General features: G+C 44.9%; 1 protein-coding gene across 1 annotated transcript in view; it reads right to left on the bottom strand.

Annotated features, from left to right (window-relative positions):
- The window catches only part of PRKX (protein kinase cAMP-dependent X-linked catalytic subunit), a 412,224-nt gene that overhangs the window by 238,647 nt on the left and 152,139 nt on the right, over positions 1-21,438 (bottom strand). The window contains exon 2 of the mRNA XM_078657985.1: positions 13,934-14,102. Coding sequence (XP_078514111.1) covers positions 13,934-14,102 — 169 coding nt within the window. The remainder of the gene's footprint in view (positions 1-13,933; positions 14,103-21,438) is intronic.

Genomic DNA, 21,438 nt, shown 5'->3' with positions numbered 1-21,438 from the left:
GTTACTTCACCCCACCCTTCTCACAGTTACTTCACCCATGCATTGTGTCCGTGGCACTGTTGCTGATTTCCAGAACTTGGGTGTGTGATGTTTTGAAAGGAGCATCTCAAAAAACAAAGGCCTGGTTATAAGCAAACATATATATTCAATATACGTTTTTTTTAAATCAGCCTCACACCGTACTGTTTCGGCAAGGCAACGCTGACAATCTAGTCATGCCCACCCGTATGTGTTATTCAGATTAATAAAAAAATCATCAACCACCCACGTCAAGTCGGGAGCCCACCAGCCTATAGTCTCAGGACGTGAATTTTTTTTTTTATAACAAGTGATTTTTATAAAAAATGTGAGGTGGGTAAGCAACATGTTTGACTGCATCCTAAACATGAGCCCAGCGGTGTGCATGTTTGGCTGTGTTGATAACTGGGGGGCTGCCACCATCCAGGTCCACTTCTGGTGAGTTGCTGGTAGGAGTCCACCTGGCAACCACCTGGTTCCATGCACTCTCGAGCCGGAGTTGAGTCCTCGTGCCATGATGAAACTGCCACAAAATGTTCGGGCAATGAAACACGTCGGCTGTTCAGGTTAAAATGGTCTAAAGATGCCATTATTTTATAACGGAGTGCGAGAACCATTTAAAAATTAAAGAATGTGTGATAGGTGCCCGCAACTCAATTTTAACACAAGGGGAGTTTAGTTTAGTTTTTCCTCCTTTACGCTACGTGGCTTAGGTGGTAGATAGATATCACTTTTATTGTTACACCTTACTCTTTTATTTTTACATATTAGAGTTAGGTCACGTTCTTTTCTGTCAGGAAAGTACCAATGAAACAGAGTGAGCCAACTGGTGAGTACCATCTGGTAGCTCCATGGTTGTTGCTTACGTGAGGCACTTTCTGACACCTCACATTTTTTTATAAAAATCACTTTTTATAAATAAAATAAAATCATATTTTGTTAGCCGGTCCTGATACTATAGGCTGGTGGGCTCCAGACATGACGTGGGTGGTTGATTTTTTTGTTAATCATTTTAGTAATCTGAATAACACATATGGGTGGGCATGACTAAATAGCCAGAGTTGCCTTGCTGAAACAGTATGATGTGATGCTCATTACCCAAATAATTAAATTGATTTTTTTTAAATATATATATATATATATATATATATATATATATATATATATATATATATATATATATATATATATATATATATATTGGTTTATAACCAGGCCTTTGTTTTGAAACTTTGAGTGGAGGGCGTCCTGGTTGTATTTCCCTCTTAAGCTCCGCATTTGATAGTTGAAAGAAGCATTGCAGAGTAAATACATCTGTTCTCTAGCTTCCGTTCTTTCGGCCTGACCCATAGACCCAATAGGAAGGTGTCTTAGCTGTGCAGGTTGACTTTACCCGATTTTCCAAGACCAGATCGATGGCAGACCTCCAGAATTCAGATAGCTCCCAGCAAGTCGAGAGCATATGTATGAAATCTGTATCTCCCTCTCACATTTTTGGCAAGTGGTGGCCATCGCAGTGTTCATATAGTGTAATCGCTGCCACATCAGCTATGTCTGTTAGTTTTCTGCCTAGATTTGTATCCCACCTGTGTGAGTTCCTCCAGGTTGTTGCTTGACATTGCATGTCAGCTGCGGTATAGCGTGGTTAGCTTCTTTTGTGCATTTCCATGAATAAGGATTGTGTGGAGTGTTGCATGCATTAGGAGTTCAGTGTCTGCATTCCCCTTCCCTTCCTATTTAGTTGGGCAAGGGTGCCATAGCTCAATAACTCGCTAGCTAATTTTGGATGGGTCTCACTCATTTAGTCTGATATTTGTAGCGTTACGTCCAGTAAAAAACACATGGCTTACAGAATATCCGCCCAAAGCTATTCTTCAGTGATGGTGGCTTTCAATAACTCTCTGAACTTGTGATGCATTCAAAAAGGGAGCTCTGGAGACTAGGCTCAGTGGCTTTGGTCTGACTCGCAAAATGGGTTTACCGACCTATACCAGAAACCAAATTTGGACGGGTGTGAATGGGCACATATACATTCATTGCAATTCAGTATTGTATGTATTAATGGACAGTGCCCCATTGACCAGCTTCCAAAACCTCTAAGGAGTTGGAGACTGATTCGGAATGGGGAAAGTATCCACTTTGTGACTCATGTCAGCAGCCTTCGGCGTAGGAAGTAGAACATAGACTGCTTAATTTTATTTTTCCAGTTTGGGAATACAAATATAGGGATCATATTCTGCTGTTCCTTGCAAGCCATAATACCTGTATGTTTGTAGCCAATCACAGAGAGTCACAGATAGCGACCGGCCTTCAGTAGGCAGTTGTTCTGGGACTCTGCAAGTGAACATTTTGTGATGTGATCTATTAGTACATAGGTCGCATAGACTAGTCACAAAAAGTCAGTGTTCAATTTGTGACCACTTTTTGTGACTATCCTTTTGATATTTCTAGCCCATTATTTTTAACATTGTAAATAGATAGTAAAGCCCTACACAGACACTGATTTAGTTAGGTTGAAAAATATAGTAATTTGAAATAGTCTGTGCTTGTGTATTGTGGCTTGCTGTTAATGTGGTCTCAAGTCATGTAATCACGCCCAAAAATAAAAGATGTAAAAGAACAAGCATTTGCAACGCAATAGGTCTTGCATTTACGCGAGTTTAAGCTACTGGCATTATATAAATAACAATGCCTTTTATTTATGTTTTAAAAAACGAAAACAAAAAAAAGGCATTGTCATTCACAATGTCAATAGTTCAACTGACGGAAATGCAAGACCTATTGCATTGCAAATGCTCGTTTTTCGTTTCGTCATCCCTACTCAAAATTTTACATTTGTCTTGATCTCAAATGAGCATGGTATCACTTAACCAAGTAAATAAGCAGTGATACTTCCTAAAGCAAAAATCCAATATACTAATAAAGGATACAAGGCAGTAGAGACGTGGAACAGTAGCGTGATTTAAGGGGGTAACTAAGAAGGTATGAGCTTTACAAATTTACAAAAGTGCTTGGACCAAGAAGGTAGAGAAGGGGATTGTGCACAATTTGTTGGTAGGAAATTCTAGATGCCAGGGAAGTGGCAGGAAGGGGATCACAGAGAAAGTCTAACCCAATGTGTTGAAGTTAGTTGCGTTTTTTTCCACCTTTGTATTTTTTTAAGTAACTCCCCTCTGTGGAGTGATACAATTTCCAGAGAGAAGCCACCAAGCATCGAGACATAATTCAAAGCAACGTGGTTGTTTTGCATGGTAGCTGGATGGATAAAGGTAACACGAAAAACTGCACAATTCTTCCGTCAAGACCCTAGAGCCCACAGTCATTGAATATAGCTCTGAAGATGGAGTTTAAGATTACTGTTTTTACTAAGAATTCAAAACTGCCACGGTACAGATGGTGAGAATATATTGAAAGCTTGTGAGCACACCAACACCAGGTTACGAGTGTAGGAGAGTAGGGTCTGCCTCCTATGGTCACCCCCACTTTTTGCTGTGATTCTCTGGTTTTTCGACTTTAATGTGGCTGTGGGCCTGCTAATCAGACCCACAGCCCAGCTGTTCTCTATCTAAATTGATACCATGCACTTTAAGTGCATACCAGATTGGTTACTGGGTCACTCTAGTGAGCCCCTGTATAGGGTACCATATGTACCCAGGGTATAGGTGTACCCTAGGCCTACCAGGGGCTGCAGCATGTATTGTGCCACCCCTGGTTTGCCTTCCAAACTGACACCACAGGTCTGATCACACAGCCTGGGTAAGGTGGTGTAATCACCCCTTACTTAGATATAGTATACCTATATCTACCTTTATATATAGACACATATACACCTATAAGCCACTCCTATGGTAGGCCTCGACAATCCTGGAGGCATAGTGCTTGGTTTTATGTGAGAGGGTGCTCTGGCATGAGCTGAGATCCTCTGCAGCTTTTGGAACCATCTCCTTATAGCTGTTCTATGATATATCCATACCATATACTCTTAAGTGCATTATAATCCTCGCAGTTAATGCTAACTTTGGTTTGGCTTTATCAAAAGATGTCGTGTAAGGTGTCAAACACTTTGGAATACTACCCCTCACGCCAATTCTGGTGGCGGGGGTAGCATTCCACCCTTCTAGAGGGAAAAGACATGTAAGTTACTGCTTTACCCGGTTAAAGTTAAACAGAGCCTCAGCATCACAAAATGGATGCTGCTGCCACAGACACGAGTCTGACCTCCTGTTGCTGGGGGAAACTCCAGCAAGGGCGGCCTGGACAATAGGTTTCCTGTCCAGGGAGGTGCCAGCACCTCCCCAGACAGGGGTTTTGTGTATTGGGGCAGGGAGGGCTGCATTGAGTGAATTCATCAAGACACTGCCTGGGGAACACAAGGTGCTCCATCATAGCCCGGTTCAAACCAGTTGCTGGGGCACTCCAGCCCCAGCTCTGGCGTGAAACTGGACAAAGGGAAAGGGGTGTAACCACCCCCTTCGCAGGTCCACCCATAGGAGGGACCTAGTCAGGTAATCCAGCCCCCATCCCTAGTATAAGTATAGGAGCTGTGTCCCTCGGACTTTAGATTATCCTGGACGAATCTTTGAAAGACATATCTTGGACCTTCGACATTCCATTCTGACTGGAAGACGGAAGACATCTCCCTTGTGGTCAAGGAGTGACCACCCTGAGCAAACAGGCACCAACAGCAACTTCGCCTGTCTGCAGTTTTAAGGCTCCCGTCGGAACCCCCGAAGACTCTGCAACTCAAGAACTGGACTTCCAGACTTCTCTGACCCTGATCCACATCCACAGCAAAGCTGAGACCCATGGCGGACACGAGAGACGTGGGACCAGACATCTTGGACATCCTGCATTTTGCTACCTGCACTCCTTTCCTGAAGCCTCAGTAAGTTGTGCATTGGGGTACGAGAAGCCCCAGCCCCGAGCACCATTTGCACCGAAGCCCAGGCCCCCACATTCCGCGAGTGTCCCGTGGGCCCGCCTTTGCATCTGAGCTCGAAGCGTCTTCCCGGTTTCTTGCCCGTTGGCTAGTAAGCCCCCTGAAGACGCCATCTTGATTTTACTTTGCTTTTCTGGTTGCTCCAGCTTCCGTGAAAAGGAGAAGTGCCACAGACCTTGCTGGTCTGCAACAGAGCCAATCTCGACATCCTGCGTGGGTTGCGGTTGCCAAGGCTTGCTGGGTCCAATCCGGACACCGACACCGCAGTCATCTAGATCCATCATGGGACAGCTCGAATCCAGCGCCTGGTCATCGTCGATGCCTCCTGGACCTCGTGGCTGAAGAGATAAACTCACCTTCTTCACCTTAAAGCACCCGACATCTCCTCGTTCCTTCCTGGTCACTGGCTAGTGACCCAGACTCTGTCCCCTCTGCTTTTAGGTTCTTCACATCTCCGATCCACCCTTGGATCCAGCCGGACATTTTTCCTCTGGTGGCCTGCAGCACTTCTTTGCAGCTCTCCATAGAAAACGACGACGAAACCAGACAAGAAAAGACACCTATGCACCCGGCTTCCCTGGGTGAGGTAACACAAGTACTCCGGTGCTCCCGTGAGTCTCGACTCTCGAAGTGTCCTAGTTTAAAAGGGTTCCACATCCTAGTCCACTCGGAAGTGTTCTTAAATTGTAACTTTGTATCTTTTACGATCTCCATAGAATGTCAAAGGGAACTTGTGCCTGTGTTTAGACAATGCACGCTGCTCCCGTGGGTCTCCTATTTCCTAACCTTTGGTTGTTTAGTGTAGCCCCAGCGATTCTACAGGCCATAAGCCTGCTTTCTAACTCTCACGTGGTACTTATACCACTTTCTTAGTATATGGTTTGTGAGGTCCCTAGGGCATAACATATACTGCGCAACTTATCGTATATTAACTGTGTGACTTGTATTGTATTTTTACCTCTGACCTCATAAAGAGTGCAGAGGTGTTGTGTTTAGAATAAATACATATATATTTGATATATACCTTGTGTGGGGTCCTTTCATTTGGTATTCAAGGGTTTACATATGGTAAAATAACTTGCTTAACTCGCCTACTGAAGTCTTAACCTGAAGACTGCTGGTTCATGCTACCACTAGGATAGCTTTCTATAAGGTTGACTTTACAACCTCCATCAATAAGGGTCGATTAGACTAGTGCAAGGTGCCTACAAGAACTAGTGGACATCATATGCCAGGCTAGCTTCTCACAACGAGGGCAAGATCTGCTCCTCCTGGAACTTTTTAACTGTTTGCCTTATTTTCTTAAGGTATTGTATTGTTCTCAGGAACAGAATATAGAGGAGATTCATGGTGCACCTGTGACAGTATCAGTACAGAGCGTAGAGGTGCCCTATGGAAGAACACTGAAGCAACAGATGATTTGGGACTGTGTGCTTTCGGAGCCTTAAAACCTTCCCTGCAATGGATTCTGCAATAAAAAGATAGGTTTATCCTTTCTAGTATGATTTTGATACTTACCCAAGTCTTGGGCTATTTAAATTCACAACGTTAAAAACAATGCCACCATGTCACAGACAATACCTTAAAAAAATATATCCAAGGCAGTTCAAAATGTGAAATATCACATGAGCGGAGTGGTAAACTATCTGATATATATTTTTATTTTAAGAGGTTTTATTGACTTTAAAAGTGATGACTATAGGAAATTAAACTACAAACAGACATTAAAAAAGTGACATGCTGATAAAGCACAGACGATATATACAGCATTTCAAATAATTCTGAAACAAGCAACACTTCTAGACTGACTGTTTAAACCTCTAGGACAATTTCTAAATGTGAAATCGATTCATATTTCTAAAAGTGCGGCAAATAGCATTTATAACATGAATCTAAATTCTTAACACCTGGTCCCAACAATGTTTTGAAATTGCACTGCTGATCTTACAGAAGCTTTGTGCAAGGGTATACGTGCTTGCATCATAAAGTAATGCTCTGGGATGCAGAGAGCTGGTACAGGTAATTTCCTTCAGGCTTGCCAACGTATAATTCCCTTGGCTCTGCACTCATGTTTCACCTTTTGTCAGGTGCTCAGGGCTCAGTTCACATTGCTATTTATAACTTGATTGCGTAAGGCTGGTTTTTCATCGTTGGGGGTAGCAGTAATGCATCATGTGCCAAAAGTATTCTCGCAAGGGCATGGGGAGACCACAAGCATCCCACATTAGCATGAGATATAGGAATAGAAAGCCATCAGAGATGGGGTCCCTGAACCAGGTGCTAATGACAATCCACTCGGAGTCAAAATTTGTCACATATGATTTAGTAAAAAATTCAATATTGTAGGTATTTGGAAGATGTCTGTACAGGAAGGCCAAGAAAAGGCAGGAGACAGGGGAAATGCTTATAAACTGGTCTAAGTAGGTAGTAAAAATACTTTTGGTAGTGCTTGGCACTACTACTTCGTCCAGTCGCGGCATATGGAAAGGCATAGAGAGCATCAACAACCGCAAGAATCCAGCATATATGACCTCAGTGCATATCTTGGCATCTTTTAATCACAAAACTAACACACTGAGGAGGAGGGAGAGTGGTAAGGAATCTGTAGTAGCCACCAAGAATATTGTTACCAAAAGGTATGTAGCTTTTTCTTTGGCTAGATACGTCTTCCCACAGATTCCTCACCAGATTAATAAGTCTCCCTCAGGGAGGTGAGATCGAGTAGCGCCGATTAACCGAGGACATCATAAAACACAGAAAAAGAAAAGCATCCAGTCAACGCATGCTTATGCTGGGAAATTATATGCAGGGAAAGGTTTGTAAAGATGAAGATGTGGCCACGCAGGAGATGCCAACCAGCAGAGCACCTCTAGTAAGAGCCGTGGAAGCAGCCATGACTTTTGTGGAGTGTGCAAGAATGTCAGCAGTCTAGCTTTCTGGGCCAAGGCATAGCAGATCTAGAGGCAATCCAACAAGAAATGGAGGGCCCTCTTGCCCCACCCTCTCACGTAGCTACTTCTCAGGCTCATGTTTATTCCGAGTCCTGATGATGATCCCAATATTCATAGAGATCGAAATGCCGTCGACCATTAAGGGGGGGCCCGCTTTGCTAAATTTAATTTGTAATATGCTTGCAAAAAAAAAAAAAACTTGTGGTGAACCTTTTACTGTAATACCACGTGTGTATCGCGTTTGCTGGAGTACATTTTCTCACTGCACTGTGATCGTTATTAACTGTAATTTATTTATTTGATGAATGCTTAATAAATCAGAAATACCATTTTCTTAACTACAGGCTATCATTATCTAAAGGGGCCATTGTTACTTGCACTCGGACATCTCAGGTCCCTAGTGATCGAAGGGGATCCCTGGGGTTTGACGACATTTTTGGAATTTAATAATTGTATTTTTACCTAAAGTGGTAAGGTAATTCTATCATGTTAATTTCTTTACTTAAATGTGTTTGGTGCTGCTGTTCACACTGCACGTCTTTTGTCAAAGGGAAGCTTTTCGCATAGGTCACAACCACCAGGGTAAAGCCCGAAAATCCCTACAGAAAGCTACTTTCACTTTTTGGGGAATAGAGCCATTATAGATCAGCTCCTTTCTACATACACTAAGAATGTGTGAAACCCTTTGATACATCAGGGTGTAGGTTGTTTAACTTTACGGGAGCCACACCATAGCTCATATGAAGACTGAAGATGCTCTCCATTCTAGTTAAGAATGCAGTTCCTTAAATGTGGCACCTGCTTACTGCGGAATTCCCTAACCAGAATGATGTTACGAAATAGTGTTCTACAGCCAAAAGCAACTCAATCAATCATGCCATTTGTATAGCGCACTACTCACCCGGGAGGGTCTCAAGGCGCTTGGGGGAGGGGTATGCTACTGCTCGAACAGCCAGGTCTTGAGTTGTTTCCTGAAGGCGAGATGGTCCTGGGTCAGCCGAAGGTGGATGGGGAGGGAGTTCCAAGTCTTGGCAGCCAGGTAAGAGAAGGATCTTCCTCCGGCAGTGGCTCTTCGGATGCGTGGTACGGCTGCGAGGGCGAGGCTGGTGGACCGTAGCTGGCGGGTGGGCGTGTAGGTCAGGCGGTCGTTGAGGTACTTGGGGCCCAGGTCGTGGAGAGACTTGTGTGAGTGGGTGAGGAGCCGGAACGTGATCCTCTTGTCGACGGGGAGCCAGTGCAGGTTCCTCAGGTGGCTGGAGATGTGGCTGCGTCGGGGGACATCCAGGATGAGTCGAGCGGAGGCGCTCTGGATGCGCTGGAGTCTTTTCTGTAGCTTGGCTGTGGTTCCGGCGTAGAGGGCGTTTCCGTAGTCCAGTCGGCTGGTGACGAGTGCCTGGGTGACAGTCTTCCTGGTCTCGGTCGGGATCCAGCGGAAGATCTTGCGAAGCATACGCAGGGTGTTGAAGCACGATGAGGAGACGGCGTTGACTTGTCTGGTCATCGAGAGGGAGGGGTCCAGGATGAAGCCCAGGTTGCGTGCGTGGTCGGTTGGCTTGGGAGCGGTGCCCAGGGCTGGGGGCCACCAGGAGTCGTCCCAGGCGGAGGGCGAAGATCCCAGGATGAGGACTTCCGTCTTGTCCGAGTTCAGTTTCAGGCGGCTGTCCTTCATCCACTCGGCGACGTCTTTCATCCCTTCGTGTAGGCAGGTTCTGGCGGTGTCGGGGTCTCTGGTGAGGGAGAGGATCAGCTGGGTGTCGTCGGCGTAAGAGATGATGTTGAGGTTGTGCTGGCGTGCGATGGCTGCGAGAGGTTTCATGTAGATGTTGAAGAGGGTGGGGCTGAGTGAAGATCCATGCGGGACGCCGCAGATGACTTCGGTGGCCTCGGAGCGAAACGGGGTGAGGCGGACTCTTTGTGTTCTTCCGGCGAGGAACGAGATGATCCACTCCAGTGCCTTCTCTTGGATACCGATGTTTCTGAGGCGCTGGACTAGGGTGCGGTGGCAGACCGTGTCGAACGCAGCGGAGAGGTCCCGGAGGATGAGGGCCACTGTTTCCCCCTTGTCGAGCAGGGTCCGGATGTCGTCGGTGGCTGCGATGAGGGCGGTCTCGGTGCTGTGGTTGGCTCTGAAGCCGGACTGCGAGGGGTCGAGGGATCCGTTCGTCTCGAGGAAGGCGGTCAGCTGTCTGTTGACGATCTTCTCGATGACTTTAGCAGGAAAAGGGAGGAGCGAGATGGGGCGGAAGTTTTTGAGATCGGTGGGGTCCGCTGTAGGTTTCTTCAGGAGGGCGCTGATCTCGGCGTGCTTCCAGCTCTCCGGGAAGGTGGCGGTGTTGAAGGAGGCGTTGATGATGTTCCGGAGTTGGGGTGCGATGGTGGAGTCGGCCTTGTTGAAGACGTGGTGTGGGCAGGGGTCGGTCGGTGATCCGGAGTGGATGGTGTTCATCGTGCGGGCTGTGTCTTCGGTGGTCACCGTGGTCCAGGTGCGAAGGGTGGCGGTGGGGGGCGTTGGTTCGATGATTGGGTGCGTGGGTGGGGAGCCAAAGCTGTTGTGGATGTCGGCGATCTTGCGGTGGAAGAACGGGGCGAGGGAGTCGCAGAGGTCTTGTGACGGAGTGATGTCGTTGGTGCCGGTGCTGGGGTTGGAGAACTCCTTGACGATAGTGAAGAGCTCTTTGCTGTCGTGGGCGTTGTTGCCCAGTCGTTCCTTCAGGGATTTCTTCTTGGTGGTGCGGATGAGCTGGTGGTGCTTGCGGGTAGCGTGTTTGAGGGCGGTCATGTTGTCGGTGGTCCGGTCGAGGAGCCAGGCTTTCTCGAGGGTGCGGCAGGTCTTCTTGGAGTCCTTGAGGTCGTCGGTGAACCAGGATGCCTTCTTGCTTCTGGGTCTGCTGGGAGGGTTCTTTAGTGGCGCGAGGTCGTCGGCGCAGGCGGTCAGCCACTGTGTGAAGTTGCGGGCTGCTTCGTTGGGGTCCGTTGTGTTGGCGGGTGGGCTCTGGCTGAGGGAGGTGGTGAGCTGGTCTGCGGTGATCTTGCTCCAATTCCTGTGAGGTACCTGTTGCAGGTGGTGGTGGGTCGTGGATCTTTTGAAGCTGAAGTGGACGCAGCTGTGGTCGGTCCAGTGGAGTCCGGTGGCGTGGCTGAAGGTGATGTACTTGCTGGAAGAGAAGACGGTATCAAGCGTGTGGCCGGCGTAGTGGGTGGGGGTGTTGACCAGTTGCTTGAGTCCGAGGTTGGCGAGGTTTTCCAGCAGGGCGGTGGTGTTGCGGTCCTTGTTGTTCTCCAGGTGGAAGTTGAGGTCCCCGAGGAGGATGTAGTCGGTGGAGGGGAGGGCGAGCGGGCTGATGAAGTCTGTGATGTCTTCGCTGAATTGTGTGCGTGGTCCCGGGGGTCTGTAGACGAGGGTGCCTCTGAGGGTCGTCTTAGGGTCGGTGTGAATCTGGAAGTGGAGATATTCGGCTGCGGCGAAGGAGTCGTTGGCGTCGGTCGTGATGCGGATGGTGTTCCTGTGGACGATGGCGATGCCACCTCCGGTCTGGTTGATGCGGTCCCTCCTGATGATCTTATACCCGTCCGGGATGGCGATGGCGATGTCGGGTGCAGAGGAGGCGTTCATCCAGGTTTCCGTGAGGAAGGCGACGTCCGGTGATGTAGCGTCGAGGAGGTTCCAGAGTTCCACGGCGTGTCTGTGGACAGAGCGGGTGTTGATCAGGATGCACTTGAGGTGGTTGCTGCTGGTGTTTGTCTTGGCGGGTGCGGGGCAGGTTCGGAGGCAGGTGAACTTGCAGGTGCAGCAGGTGAAGGGTCCGTGGGTGCGTCTCGGGGTGGCTCGGCAGCAGGCATGGGTCCGGCCGGCATTGAGTGCGTTGAGAGTGGCGGCGTCGTAGGTCAGTCGGGTCGTCTTGCCTCGGCGGGGAGGGCCAGGGGTCCTGGCGCTGGACGCGGGCCAGGCGCGGACGGGCGCAGACGGGCTTACCTTTGGCGCACCTTCGGCACTCAATCGGTGCTCCCGCTGCGCGCTTCCACTGCGCGGTCGCTCTGGGGGCGTCATAAGTAAGGAGCCGGGAGGGAGGAGCAGCTGGGTGGCGGGAGCGGGTCGGCGAATGGAATCACAGGGGTGCGGGGCCGCAGGGAGGCAGCGGCGGGAAATTCCAAGAAGCAGCGGGCAGCGGGAAATTCCCAGGAGCAGCGGGAAATTCCCAGGAGCAGCGGGAAATTCCCAGGAGCAGCGGGCAGCGAGCGAAGGAATCTGCAGGCAGGAGGCGGCAAAGGCAGGCAGGAGTGGCAGCAGTGAGTGGGGCGACCAAGCCCTGTGGAGGGCTGAACTCACATTCAAGTGATACCTGTCAGATGAGGGATTTACAACGCTTTGTCAAGCAGCTGAAGCGAATATTTAAGGCCAGGTCTGCTGGCGTTGTCCTGCAGCCAATCACTGTACACTGTCACAAATACTGAGTTGGTTACGCCAAAGATCTACGTTTTCTTAGAGAGAGAAGCCTAGAGTCTTTGTCCATGCTTTTTGGAGCAGCTTTTAATGCTGATTATTAGCTTTCCTCAAATGATGGTGTTTATCATACATTAAATGGGGGACTGAAAAGCAGGGATTTGGGAGTCATTTGAACATGGAAATACACACTAGTTCAACACTAAGGGCCTTATACTGAGTTTGGCGGAGCAGGACTGGCCCGCATCGCCGAACCCATGTTTGAACTGCTCGCCAGAATAGGAGTCCTGTCTTGCAGGCTTTTCCTTAGCATTCCCAGCGTCAAAGGCAGTCCATGCCATGTAGGTAATGGTGTGCATGCACACAAGGGGGCACATGTGCCCCCTGTATGCATCCACATGGCAGGAGGCACCTGGGGTACCGGTAGGCCCCTCTTTGCTTCCTCACTGCCACACTTTCTAAGCCGGTCACACCACCATGAAGTGTGGCTGTGAGGAAACTCTTACCCCGCCAAGCATATTGCGGCCTTAAGGTTGAGCCGGTCACAGGGCAGCTCAACCGCCCTGGTCATAATGGGGTCGTCGAAAGACCGCCACCACAAGTCGGACGGTCCATGGACCGGTAGACTCATAATAAAGCCCAAAATATTTTTGACGATTGGCACTGTGCATGTTAAGGAGGTTAGCGAAAATAAACAAGCTCAAGATGGACCGCCAAAGTTGAGGGGGATGCAGTTCCCTGTAGCTGAACTCCGTTGGGGAGTTAGGAGGCAGTCTTTCAAGTAATTCTGCATTTCCTTAAGCGAGTGATTGTGTTGATAGCTGACAATTGACAGTTGCTTCTTTTGAACAAGGTTACATTTTGACTGAAATAAGAAAAAGGTTTAATAGACCAAAAACATTTGGGGATTGGGCTCAAAGAGGTCAAGTTATTCTGGTGTTAAAGAATATCAGTTAATGCTCCATAAAGGAGATTTGTGTACAGCATGATCTGCCTACCGAATTAAATGGCAAAACATTATGGTGGAAAATACTGTATTGGAAAGGCAGGGTGAGGACGTTTTAGCCATCAAAGATTTAAAATTGGGCATAAGAGATAAATAGAAATTAAGACGGCTTTCTCTCAATTTAAGGTAGGCTTGTTCGCTGCGCAAATAGTGTCTCCCGGTTGCTTGCAGAGAAAAAGTATTATCCAAATGGAGCACATAAAAATAAAGAAAACTGAATATCCCTTGACAAAGATCCTTTAAATAAATGCCTCACAGTCTAACATCAGAATTTAAAGGAACCAAGGGTGGTCGGATGTAGTAATTAGACTGTTTCACTAAGGCATCTAAATGATATTTTAATGTCCTCTCTTGTTGCAATTTTTTGCACTTACGGATTTATTGAAGTTGTTGGACAGAAACAAATAAGTGGATTACGTTAAAAAGGTTTCTGTGCATTGCAGAGAACTTGACCGTTGAATAATCGGATATGATGCAAAAACTTAAAAAAATATGTTTGGTGGAAATTTTGTTTTAAATTCTCTTAATTTAGGAGGTGTATTTAACATTATAATTGAGACAAGAACAAAATCACTTACAGTCTGATTAAAAATGGATGAATAACTTCTTTCAAGACAGCCTTCTCGTTGTGCACGTGCTGCTCTTGTTTTAAGCGAATGACATCAGGAATGCTCATTACTTTCAGTGCAAAGTATCTTTTTGCCTTTTTCTCTCTGACAAGATGAACCCGACCAAAGGTGCCAGTACCTTAAAGGGAAAAAGAAAATTCAATGTTGGCTTACAATAGTCAAGAGTATGACAAAAACAGGAAACGGCATACCAATGGATCATCGATCAGAGTGATATTGCAATGTTCAACATTTCATCAAAGCTTAGACCCAAAACTATTTTAGAAGTTGATCAAAACGGTGCTTACAGATACAGCAGCAAAAACAAAAAGAAAACAAATTTGTAATAACTGGTTTAGAATTCAACAAATCAAAAACAAACATCCGCAAATTAAGATCATTTCCAGATACCAATAAAACATAACCCCCCAAACTATTAATATGGCGACTCCATGCAAACACCTAAAAAAAATTCAAACATTTGTATTGTAACAAAGATGTTGGATGTAGTCAAGTTCAATGATTTTTGTTGTACACAAATACTTGTAATAAACTTAGGTAGCAGCAACAAGAAATGGCAAAGCCGCCTGCCCAGGTAAATTCCACCAACCGCTTAACTCTAGCATTCTAACTACTATATTCCAAATTAAATATGCACACAACAATAGGAGCTACAGCTGTTCCAAACATTATTAGTACAATTAAACTTTACCTACGAAGGCACTAAAAAAAGAAGGCTCATCAATTTTCGGATACAATATGACCCGGAATAAAGCATCAACACAACATTAAAAAACTATATCTCACTGCAAATTATTACAGTCCTTATTCTGTTGGATTGCCAAAGGTCACACTGCCATATTAAATAAAGCAAAGAAAACCTACACAGGGAGAAAAAGGCAATTTTTATATAATATGATGAAAAGAAGAAAAAAACGTTATTTGGAGTAAATGGTGAAGCCTTTTGTTAAACCTTATGGTGGTCTTTCCCTAATCCTTTTGCCTCCCACTTTTTCTGATTCTTTTTGTTGGTCTTAGGTCTCTGAGCACTTTACCATAATGCGGGGCTAGGAAAGAAACCCGTACTTATAAAACACAGACACATAATATACTGCTGCCTCTAAAAGGCTAGTAAGTAGGGTTGGAGATGAAGCCATATGTTTGGTAATAAAAGTTCTATGAAAATGTAATTGCATCTAACCTCTCATTAGGGCTGAGGATGAAGCAAGCATTTATAAAGGAGTCGTATGTTAAAAAAAACACACTGCTTTTGAACGGTCAATAGGGTTGGGGGAGTAAAAAAAAGTCTTGTTTTGAACGGCTACTAGAGTTTGGGGAAGTAAATCATGCTGCACCTAGCAAGGGCAGGTGAAGCAAGTCACAATTAGTGATTTGTAAGCAGAATAGCGTTTGTCAGTTATGCAGAAGAATTCGCTACTACTCAATGGACAGTAGGGGCAGGGATGTGAAATATGCATTGTTTTGCAAAAGCTGGTTAACCGTGTGAAACGCACTCAATTGTAAGTGGAATGTTTCTTCTGAAGGACCAAGAAAGCGGAACATAGTGAGCAGCAAACCCAGAAACTAGCACATTAGTTATATAAAGCCTATGAAAACACAATGCTGTATGTGCCAGTGTTTGTTTTCAATACTGAAGCAAAGTCGATTTAGGAATAAAAAACTGCACGACATGCGCACAGAGTCCCAGCTGTCAACAAGGCAACATCAACAGAAACTGGCACATGCTGATGCATAAACAAGAAGCAAAGCTGCCACTTATTTGAGAGTGAAATGGATAATAAAAACTGTGCCTTTAGCTGGATGTTTGAGCATGGCAGAATATAGCAATTTTGAAAGCAGTTACGTATAATAATCTGCAGCTTCTAGAAGAGCGTTTGGGATTAAACTATTTTTAAATCATAATTTACATAATGGTATCTATGTCCGTACAGTAGGGATAAGGCAGGCAAGACTAACAAAATAATTAACATGTATGCTGCATAACGGTCACAGCTGCTAATTTTAAGTCTCGCCTATGCAGTGTGCATGCACTGCATATGAGACCTTTAGCCGCTGTGCAGCTCTTTTTACAAAGCACATACTTGTGCTTGTGGTGGCATACGCCCTGCGGGAGTGCGCAGAGGCGTGCCACAAGCACGAGTATGTGCTTTGTAAAAAGAGCAGACTGCTCTCCAGCGCGCGGCCTCTCTCTCCCGCTGCAGCGCGTAGTGCACACGCTTGTTTCCCTTTGTGGCCAACCTATGTGTCCTACGTACAAACAGGAACACAAACCATTTTATAATTATTTATAAAGGGGCCCTCCACTTAAAGGGGCAGAAAGCGCTGCTCCACTGTTTATATCAATACAGGCCTCCTCCACCCTAAAATATCACTAGCACCTTCTGGGTTTCCCGTACAACACCTCTTACCTGTTTTAAATGCAGTAAAGCGCACAGGTTGGAACAGTCTTTGGGATCAGTTTCGTGCTTTAATTACTGGCCCTTGTACACTATACTTATGCACGTGCCACTAAGACTCTCCGTAGACCCCTAGAGCTGTTGCACTACGAGATGTATAACTCTCCTCCACCCGACAATAATACCAGAACCTTTGTAGCTTTCTTTACGGAACATTGTACCTGTTCAACGCACTAAAGCACCTAGAGCACGTAGGTTGTAATGTGCGCTGTATGCACATATTTCATAAATCCTCTCTTTCCCCATGCAGCTGTGATTGTCTGCTGCTCATGGAAACTTTGACCAACTGTACGTTTTATTCTCCAACATTACTCTGTGCCCAGGGCTAAAAAGGTTGCGCCACCTTAATCGTGTTGTTTCTTTTTAGCCATCAAATCTGCATGAAACTTTGTACGTTATTGTGCCTGCTGCAAATCAGTGTGTGTCTCATATTTGTTTGTGCATAGGTTTAAACAGTCTTTGGGGTCAACTTCTAATGTCTCCTGATTTCATGTTTATAATATCTCTGGTAACAGCCCATAAACAACCTGTATTATTACTGGGGGCTTTGTCTCACGTTTCTGCTAGTTTTCCCAGAGCCTTTGAAGAATGCGCTTCCCCGAGATAAGCACAAGTTTTATAGGATCCTTTTGTTTTACCGTAAAAAATCCTTGTGTTCTCTTTAGAAGTGGAGTGGGGGGTCGGGGGTTGTATCCATCTTTTGTCCATTTGTCTACAAACCTTTTGCAGAGGTTAGCTGCATCTGGTGCTGTGCTACAAATGTGGTCAAAGATTTACTGTGTGAGATAAATCCAGTAGCTGAGTAGGTTAGCGTGCCTGCTGCATATATGTGTATGTGTTATTTAATGTGTAGCCAGCCTATATGTCCTCCATACAAACAGGACACATACCACTCTATAATCATGTATTTTTTAGCATACCGATGTCCTTGAATTTTTGGCACGCACAAACCAAACAAAACTTATTGTTGCACTTTCAGCAAACCGGTGTAAAAAAGCTCAATTGTTTCCTTAGTCAGTGATAACATTAACATTGTCACTGGTGATGTGGCATCACCCCTTATAAACACCCTCTTATGTAGGCCCTCACAACCACTGAGTAACATCATTATCATCCTCCTCCACCCTACAATGGCACCAGTCTTCTGGGCTTCCTTTACAGCACCTCTTACCTGTCCTAAACGCACCAAAGCGCCTATAGCACCTACATTGTAAAGCGCGCTGTATCCCTAACATTACATATCTTCTGTGACATGTTTATAAGTCCGTCCCCCCGCCTTTCCCCACACAGCTGTAACTCTCTGCTGCTTACGCACACTTTAACCTAGTTCAGGTTTTATCCTCCCACTGTATATTGTGCCCAGGGCTACAAAGGCTGTGCCACCTTAGCTGTGTTGCTCTTTTTCATACATAAAAATGCATATAGCTCAGTAGGTTAGCGTGCCTGCTGCATATACGTGCGTCTGTCAACTACTGTGTAGCTACCTTATATGTCCTCAGTGCAACCCGGGACCCACCCCATTTTATACTCATTTATTTTTCGGCATACAGATGTCCTTGCATTTGTTGCACACAGAAACAAAACAAAACCTATTATTGCGCTTTTATGAAACTGGTGTGAAAAAGCTTAATTGATTCCTTAGTCAGGGATAACATTAAATATACTGTATTACTTACTGTTTTTTTGCTTACAAATGTTTGCCGTGATAATAAAATAATTATTAAACAAATTAAGTCTTCAAATGGATTCTATTACACACTACTTTTAAATCTTCACACACAACATTGTTTTTAAAATATGCGTAGAATATTCGGTGTCTAAAGCGCATTGGTTCATGTGTCACGTGAAATAAGCACTGGAACCGTTAAGTTAAAAATGCACTTTAAATTAAGGGAGTGCTTCATTGCTCCTAACACTCTTTACAACTATCATAAATGGAGGATTCAGGAGGCAGCAATCTGCGATAATAAGTGGGAGCGCGACACTTGGCATTTTAGCTAATGTTTGCGGAGGGCTTCTGCTGCCTCAAACAGCGCCTTCTTTATTGATACGCGCTTACCCTGACTTCTTGTGCCAAAGGGATTCAGCACCCACGCTAATGTGCTGCATAGCTAAATACATGACTACTCCTAACTGCAGATTCCTCAGGCACCAGACTGGTGGCACAGTTTTCCTTAACATAGAGAAGAAGCATTGGCATAGCCAATAGGTCTCACTTTTGGAACCTTATAAGTATTTAGCTATGCAGCACAATATCCTTGGTGCAACAACATTAACCGTTGCATGGCTAAACACTTATAAGGTCACAAAGGCGAGACATATTGGCTATGCCAATGCTTGTTTAAGTTTGGAAAGTAGTAGAGTTTCAACTGCAATTTTACATGCAGTGTTTTTTTTTTGGAAAACACAATCTCCACGTGCTAACCATAAATGAGTGAGTGGTTGTGTAATGTAACTGCTGATTACTTGGCAGACTGGAAATATATTTGTGGCTTGACGGGGACGCTTAGCATGAATGGGAATTTGAGGATCATACATTTTAAGTACATACACCAAGTTTACTATACTCCAGTACGATTGCATGGGTATGGGTTGCGCACATCTGCCAATTGTGAACGTTGTGGCCGAGAAAATGCGGACTTTATGCATCTGGCCTGGGGGTGTCAGAGAGTATAGGAGTTTTGGGAGAAGGCGGTGAGCTGTTTGAAAGATATGGTGGCTGTGGATCTTCAGTGCACTCTGCTCTTATGTTAATTGTGTTGCGTGCTGCATATCAAGGGGTTAAGTGGCAAGTTTGTGCATCTGGCCTTGTCACTGGCGGCACGGAGAGTGGCGATTACATGGGGGGGTAGATGCAGGCCAAAGGTCGAAATATGGATAAAAGATTTGTTATATTGTGGAGATAATCTAGTGACCTACGCGGAATAACTGCCCACGATTTCGCGGCCCAGAGACATTTGGGAACCGCTGCATATATATCTGCTTAGTCAAGACGATTCAGATAATGTCTAGAGACGAGCTCGGAGGGGCGGATAACCTATTGTGAAATGTTTTGTTTTAATGCCGGGTCAGGGTAGCACAACCTAGGATTATGCAATGTCATTGATGTGAACGGTTTAGTTTTGTTTCATCTTTGTTCTGTTGGGTTCTTTCTTGGGGGATTGCTATTTTGTTTAATGTGGACTGATTTACACCACGAATATGGTGTTCTGCACTCTGAAACCGGATGGACTCTGAGTACTATACGGTCATGCGTTATGAGCAGATTCACTGCTGCAATATTGTAGACGAATAGTGTACTTGTATTTGGAATTGCATTAAAATTCAATTAAATAAAAAAAAAAACTGCTGAATACTTGAAGAACTGCAATATTTTGTGTGCAAATGTGTGGTATAGAAAACTGCTTTAAAGACAGGCAGAAGATATAGGCAATGGTGAGAAGTTCACTGCAAGCGCTTTGTTTTAATACCGAAAACAATTTGGTTTTAGGAATAAAAAATGCAGAACGACATGCTCACGAAGTCCCAGCTAGCAACAAGGCAACATAAGAAGCACCTCCAATAATGTACTGAATTTCTGCCGCGTTAGGAGCTGGAACACACGTGTGAATCTTTTTTTCTGGTGGTTGGCAACGGGAGGAGTTAAGTCGTAGAATAGCTTGTTTTCTTTTTCTATTTGACATAGAGCAACAAGTAAAACCAGAACTTTATTTCTATGAGCCTTGCAGTCCGGCAACTGCTGAAAAAAGATCTTAGCATTTGACATGCGCCGCAATGTCGCCTCCATTGTTCTGCTTGCCTGAGGCATGGACGTGATTCACAGAAAAGCATCAGAAAGTCTGCGCTGTGATGCAAACACAAGGCTTGTTACGGAGCACCATCAGCACACTGTGAATAAAGTCAGATTTAAATACCACACCTCCTTTAATTGATCCACTGTGTAAAATTCCCCAAAACCCTCCTTTAATTTATTTATGTTTCCAAAATAAACAACCGAACAAGTAAGCTCTGCTCGTTGCTTGAACCACATCATGCGAGCACGGTGATAAACGCGCTTATTGCACTGCTTTGGTAACTTTTTCGGAGTAGTGTTTTCAGAAAAGCAGGCGCAGGGCGGCGCTTGGAGCTATAGGGAACACGAGTAGGAAATTAACAAAAGAAGCCAAGGCAAAAAAAAAAGTTGTGAACAACGGTAACGTACATGACCGATAATGAACTAATAAACATGTCTCCTGGGCGTGACCAAAACATCTAAAAGATGGACAAATGTGAGCTATTGACCAATAAAAAGAAAGGATTTTTGAAAAGCACATGAAGGACCCAATCAAAAGCGATGGGAACCAATCAAAAGCGATGGGCGTGCTGAATGCCCAGACACTAGATACAGCATGTCTCGAGAGACATCACATGCACTGCCGAAGCGAGACCTAAAAACCCACGAGGTCAGAAATGGAAAGTCTGCTTTCTATAGCATCGCAGGCTTCTCTAATGTGGTTGGTGCTTTTGATTGATGATTGCATTTATGTTTGCCTTATTCCACCCATGTACATGACTGAAAATGCCTTAACAAGAAGCGGACATACTGCCTCAATGTACAAATGGTGTGTTGTGTTAACTTGGAAATAAACAATAAGCCGCTGCTTTGCAAATTTCGTTGGATCAGAGCACAGTTTCTATATAATGCATAGTATTAGTCTCCCTTCTACTATGTACCAATTGCCAAGGGAAAGTAGCAGGCTTTTAGGTACGTTTAGCAATATTATACGTACATCACTGTTAATCTGCAGTAATTGATCATCTATTTTTAAAATTTTGGAAAAAATAGATCATATATATATATATATATATACACCAACATAATATATTTAAAAATAAACTATACTATACTAATATAAATATCAATTTAATAATTAGAGACATATGAACATTAATGTATTATACATATGCACACATTTTATTTTTGGATATTTTAAAATTAAGTGCATTATAAATAGATCT

This window comes from Lissotriton helveticus, chromosome 8, assembly GCF_964261635.1.
Source record: "Lissotriton helveticus chromosome 8, aLisHel1.1, whole genome shotgun sequence".
Classification (NCBI taxonomy): domain Eukaryota; kingdom Metazoa; phylum Chordata; class Amphibia; order Caudata; family Salamandridae; genus Lissotriton; species Lissotriton helveticus.
This window is presented reverse-complemented; position numbering and strand designations above follow the sequence as displayed.